This window comes from Rattus rattus, chromosome 5, assembly GCF_011064425.1.
Source record: "Rattus rattus isolate New Zealand chromosome 5, Rrattus_CSIRO_v1, whole genome shotgun sequence".
Classification (NCBI taxonomy): Eukaryota; Metazoa; Chordata; class Mammalia; order Rodentia; family Muridae; genus Rattus; species Rattus rattus.
In genome coordinates, this window is record NC_046158.1 from 133,556,320 (window position 1) to 133,562,844 (window position 6,525).

The 6,525-nt window shown below is 51.7% G+C and overlaps 1 protein-coding gene across 1 annotated transcript in view; it reads left to right on the forward strand.

The window, feature by feature from the left end:
* The window catches only part of Bpifb1 (BPI fold containing family B member 1), a 32,944-nt gene extending 29,912 nt beyond the window's left edge, over window positions 1–3,032 (forward strand). The window contains exons 15-16 of the mRNA XM_032902428.1: window positions 382–458; window positions 2,872–3,032. Of these exons, the coding sequence (XP_032758319.1) occupies window positions 382–458; window positions 2,872–2,904 (110 nt within the window). The 3' untranslated portion in view covers window positions 2,905–3,032. The remainder of the gene's footprint in view (window positions 1–381; window positions 459–2,871) is intronic.
* Window positions 3,033–6,525: the final 3,493 nt, after the last annotated feature.

Below are 6,525 nucleotides of genomic sequence, written 5' to 3' on the forward strand. Positions count from 1 at the left end.
TGTGTCAGGGGTGGGGAGAGCTGCTACCCTGTGACAGCATCACCATGTGTCAGGGGTGGGGAGAGCTGGTACCTATAACATCATCACCTTTTTAATTTGCTTTACTAGAGTAGGAAATCTCAGGTGGAGAAACTTCTGCAGTGGGTGATGGGAGCCATGACTGTTCTTGAACAAGTGTTAAAGAACGTGAGGTGCACTGTGGGACAACCAGAAGCTGCTGCCAGAGGGCCAGATAGGGCTGGATGGATGCTGGAGTAGCGGCCAGGCAAGCATAAGGAAGGACCGGACCAGGTCTTGTGTGCCAGATTCCAGACTCGCCACCAGGAAGTGCAAACGTGCCTACAATGGCCCGCCACCCTCTGACAACATTTGTTATTTCAGGCAAACTGAGGACTGGAATCCCCATGGCAATGCCCAAGGCCTTGGGGTACGAGAAAGCCATGTGGTCAGTGAGCAAGGTGAGAGGCATGTGGGAACAAGAAGCTGTCTGGGCTGGGAGTGGCCCACAGTTCACCGCCGGCCCTGTGGTCACCTGTCGGGTGTGGGCCACCACTATGCAGGAATATGTCTCCTCGCTATAATGTGCGCTGGGCGTGGCTCCTCGTGCTTCCAGCTGTAGAAACAGATGATGCTGTCCCCCTGGAAGAGCCCACATTCTAGCAAGAGGGACACCTATGTCAACTAATAAGCAGCACGAGTAAATAAGGGCTGGGAGGGAAGAGAAGGCAGTGGTGGAAAGGGGATGCTGGCTTTGATAGGATAGACAGGGAACTCCTCTCTGGAAAGGCATTGTGTGCTGGCATCTGAAAAGCAAGATGGTGAACCCAGTGGACAGAGGGAGGAGTGTCATATCAAAGGGACCGGCAAGTCCAAAGGCTCTGAGGCTGAGGTGGGTACTTTTCCAGGAAAGATGGTCAGGAGGTCTAGGGCATGAGGTGGCATCCAAGGACTGCATATCTCAAGTTACTTACGTACTCACACTCACTCTCACACACACACACACACCCACACGCTCGCACACACACACACACTCCCTCTCACTCTCACGCTCTCACACACACTCTCTCTCTCACACACACACAACACACACACTCTCTCACACACACACACAGAGAGAGAGACTCACACACACACACACACTCTCTTACACACACACACACTCACACGCACAGAGAGACTCACACACCCTCTCACACACACTCACACACACACTCATACACCCACAGAGAGAGAGTCTCTCTCTCTCTCTCTCTCTCTCTCTCTCTCTCTCTCTCTCTCTCTCTGTCACACACACACACACACACACACACACACACAACTGTGTGGCTGAGTGACCACTGCCTGAGCAGACCAGAGTTCCTGCTCAGTTCTCCATGCCAATGTCCCCAGTGTCTAACACGTGCTAACGGCTTAGTAAATGGTTGGTGAGCAGGTAACAACCCTGGCCTCTGCTGGAAAGGGGGCTGTAGCAGTGTCGGGCACTTCACACCCACTGTCAGCCCTAACAGCGATGTCCACACCAGCTCTGCTGTCAGCCTCACACCGAGCCCCAGAGGTGGGTCCTGGTATGATCTCCCTTTACAGATGGGGAAACTGACACTCGGTGGCACAAAGATATTTTTCCAAAACCACACACCTACTGGTGGCACTATTGACACCTGCCCCAGTAACCTCTTACTTTAGCCCGAACTTCTGCATGAGCCAGTCAGTAAAGTGCCCGTCTTGGTCGGCTGGCTAGTGGTCATTTATTAAGCACCTATGATGTGCAGACATTGTCCACAACAACGTACAAAGCAGAAAGAAGCCCTCTGGCTCCTCAGAACTTCAACCTAATTTAGAGGGGCAGATGCTCAGCCCTGCTCTACAGAGGCATTCTGGGTCAAGCCTGTGACTCCTGTAAGTCCCAATTCTCCCCCAAGCTGCCCATCAGGACCACTGAGCTTCTGAGCCATTTAATCGTAGAGAAATCCCCAGATCTAAGCCGTGTCCCCCTGTCTCCAGATGTCCTGTGTGGCTCTGTTGTTTCCTCTGTAGCCAACAATGCCCTGGTTGTGTTCTGCAGCCGGGAGACACCACACATTTGAATTATGGGAAGAGGGTAGAGAAGAAACAGTGAGTAGATGTGAGTTAAAGCCAGTGTGTGCGAGGACCCAGAACACGGGCGACAAGGGCCATGTGATCACTGCTCAGCGCTACTTTGCTGAGAGCCGTGAAGAGATGAGAATACAGTCTTTTGCTGTGCCTTATTAATTTACATTCCAAATGGTACCCTCCCTCCTGGTTCCCCCTCCAAGAGTTCTTTACCCAGTCCCCCTTCCCCTTTGCCTCTGAGAGGGTGCTCCCCCACCTGACCCATCCACCCTCACCTCACTCTCACCCCATGCCCCCTTCCTGGGGCATCAAGTTTCTACAAGATTAGGCACATCCTCTCCACTGAGGCCAGGCAAGGCACCTCTGCTATGTGCCAGGGCATAGATCAGAGCAAGTCTTATCATTACACTTAGTTTGGTTTTGATTTCTTTTTAAAGAGACAGTTGTTTAAAACTCAGGTGCCCCGGTCTCTCTGGAGACAGACAGGAATCTACTTTTTTAATATTTCTTTGCATACTACTGTGGACTTGGGGACAACTGTCCTACACAGTCCAGCCACTGCACACAAATACTTTGCCTGGGCCACGGATTGCTGAAAGATATTACTGTTTACATACAAACCCTTCACTTATGGCCTTGTTATGAACTCTGCACGAGTGCGTTCCCCCAGCCCAGGGCTTCCTTCATGGAGGACAAAAGCAGGGCAACCCCCGAAAAAGCAGAAAGTGAACCCCAAAGCAAAGGAGAAAACTAACCAGTTCGCCTCCCCTTTAATTCCAGGGCGCCCTCAAGCTCACCCCAGCCTCCTCCTAGGACCCTGGCTCTCCTCCCTCCTGATGAAGACCTGGACAGCAGCAGCCAGCCCCGGCCAGGTCCCAGCTGGGAATGCGGAAGCCTGCCATGTAGACTATTCCCCTGCAATTAATAAACACTTGCCAGTGGCTCCTGTTGTCGGGGTGGCTTTGTCCAGCATGGGAGTCACTCCACCTCCGGCAGGCCTAGGATATGGACAGAGACGTGAGGGTGGGGTTCAGACACCTCTGAGCCGACCTGAACAAGTCTGTCATATGGAGACGGCATGACCACAGAGGACTAGTAGCTGTGGTTGGGATCACCTCCCTTGGGTGGCTTACAGATCGGGAGACACGCACTTTGTTGATCTTGTTGGTGTGGTGGGTCATATGCTCTCTGAACCCTGTTCTGGTGACAAACAGGATGCAGCTTCTCCTAGGTGGGCTCCTGTGCCCTTCTCTGTCAAGTGGGGAGAATCATGGTTCTCACCTGGCAGGGCTGGGGGGACAATCAAATGAGGCACTCAGCCAGTGGCTCCGTGACACCTCAGGGAACACCTTATCACCAAGACCTTTCCTACTCAGACACACGTGACAGCCACTGTCTCCGTGGTTTCTCTGAAGCCCCGAGGTTCTGGGACAAGACAAAAGGCATCTGTTCATTGATCCTGGCTTGTTCCCCACCCCCAGCCACAGCCTTCAGGAAGACAGGGGTAGTGTCTGGTTAAGGGACAGTACTCGGTGTCAGAGGACATTTCTGCCATACCTCTGGTCTATAGTGCCACCTTGTCACCATAAGGCACTTTGTTCCACCCTATGTGATCACCAGATTTGAATGCTGAAACATGAAGACTCCCCTAACATAGCTATGGCCAAGGCTTCTCAGGTCCATCATCCCCTGGAGCTTCCGAGGGTGGCAGATGAAGATCTTTACTCCCTGGGTCAGGGACAGCTCTGGGTCCAATGTGACCTCTGGCCCCCAGGCCTCCCACAGGAAGGAACTTGGGCACCCACAGCAGCTGGTCACATCCTTGTCCCCACTGTTGTGCGGGCCATCTCCTAGATCCACTCTGCTCAAATCTGGGTATCAGCCTCCTGCTGGTACCAAGACCATTTGTTTCATGTTGGATGTCGGTAACACTAGAGGGATCACAGAGCTCACCCGCCACCTACCTTCCCCACAGCCTATGCAACACTCTCCCCTCACCCAGCGCATGTCACTGCCTGTTCTTTCAGACTCCTTCCTCATCCACCATCCTCTGTGCTCTGCTTTCCCTGGGAAAGACGAGAAACTGTTTCTGCTCTGACCGGCATCTGACAGGACCCTGACACTGCCATTCCTGACCCAGAGACAGGGGACCCTAGAGGCAGGAGTTCTCAAATCCCACAGGCGGGGCTCTGAGCGTCTGCACCCTTCCTCAACAGAAAGGGTGAAAACTCTTCTTAAATCTGAGTCTCAGAAACAGTAGAGAGAGAATTCCAGGTTATATCTTATAAACTGCCCCTAAGTGACACCCATCTGTATGACTCTAGCTCCTCAGAAGGCTGAGACAGGAGGATTATTAGTTGGAGACCAGCCTAGGCTACATCACAAGAACACGTTTCAAAACAAGGCTTGAGCCTGGAGAGAGAGATCCGTGGTGAGGAGCACTGGCTGCCCTCCCAGAGGAGCTGGGTTCAGTTCCCAGAACCCGCATCATGGCTCACAACTGGCTCTCCAGTGCCAGGGGACCTGGTGCCTTCTTCTGGCCTAGTGTGTGCCAAGCATATGTATTGTCATACGGAGATAAATACAGGCAAAACACCCACACATTAAATTTAAAAAACAAACAAACAAACCTCACCCTTTCAGATGGAGAGGTGGGTCAGAGATTAAAAACATCCACTGCTCTCACAGAGGACCTAGAACCTATATCAAGCACTCACACCCACGTGTAACTACAGTTCCAGGGACTCTTGCGCCCTCTGGCTGCCAAAGCACATGCTCACATACACATAAATTTTTTTAAAAATCTTAAAATAGAGAACCTAGTCTTCTCTAACATATCCCACCAAATCCTCTGAATTTTCGCTGCTGGTTTGTTCTGTTGGCTGAAGGAAGAGACGCTTCAGAACAAGCCAGGGTCAGCCTCACGCTTCCTGTGTATCTGCTGCCTCCTGGAACTCCGTCTTCCACCAGCTCCCAAGCCTGAACCTCCAGGTTGAAAACTGGAACTCCTGAGGAAAGGATGGGGAAGGAAGGGGAGAGATGGTGTAATGATATCATAATCTCAAAAAAACCAAAAAGTTTAAAATGAGAGATAAAAGGAAATTGGAGCTAACACCTGTCCTGCTTGTGCCGAGTTGTACAGGAGAAAATTCAACTGAAAATGCCAAGACGACTGGAGATAGTTGGTGGTGGTCACACCACCCAGTAATGAAGGAGCCACGCTCACATGGTTGGGTGCATGCAGGAGCATGGGTTGCTGGGTTCCCGCAAGGCAGGGCCTCTATACAGGTAGGTGACAGAGAGCTCAGTCATGGAACTGCTGTGGCAGAACCACCAAATCTCTGGGCCCTTTCTGGGCCCTACATCAAACCCCATCTCTCTCTGGCATGCTACCTGACCGGATGGAGGCACTCACTCCTGTCTCTCAGTTCCCTTGTGTAAGAATTAGAATGATCATAACAGGTCATTAGCCCTTCCTGTGCACCAGAACTGCAACTCCACAGTTGCTGCTATGCTGACCGCTGACCTTCACCATCCCCAAAGCCATCTGTAGGACTATCGTCTTCTGAGTGGGGCTTAGAAGGAAATGAACACAGTTTGTTCTCCATTCCTCAGATCCCACATAGTCGAAGCAACCATTTAGGACCTGTCTGAACCTTTGGTGACCACATCTGGGTAGAAATGAGGTAAGAGCCTGGGTGACATACAGAGGAAGGACATAGGAAGAGCAGGAACAAGGCGAACACTGCCAGCTTCATCTTTGCTCACACATGTCACCCACACACTCACGCACATATGTGCACACACACACACACACACACACCCTTACCACCTTGGGATATATGCCAGTCACATCTTGCATTAGCAGCCTCCTCACAAGAGCGGGAGATACGCCAAAGGGAAAGGGCCCAAGCCCATCCCACTTCCTCCTTAGGGTCCAATGGCCACATGCTGAACTTGCTGTCCCCTACCCCAGCACTGCGTCAGTGACAGGCTCTATTGGTTTTGGCCAAAAGCTCCTGGCTGCAAAGTGCCAAGAGAAGTGATTCTTTCGCTGAAGAATTGGGCTTGCCAAACTTTGCCAGGGGCCTTGTCTTCTCACCATGTACCCGCCCTTCACTTCAGAGCCTGGCGTATAAAAGTAGTCCTTTAAGAAACCTGGTGACACAGTCCTGAAAGATCTAGAAGGCTCCATTCAGAGCGGTAAGGACAAAGGAGACAGCACCCACATACACAGATGTTTGCTGTGCCTCCACCATTACATGGGGAAATAGAGCAAAGGTTCTTAGCATCTGGTCATCCTGGGTTCAGATCCAAGCTCTTCCACTTATCTTTTACCATAAGGGCGTCAGGCCCAGAGCAGGGCTGTTAGAATATAAAAAGATAGGGGGCAGGGTAAAAAGATGGGGACCAGGGTAGTGTGGGGTCGTGGCA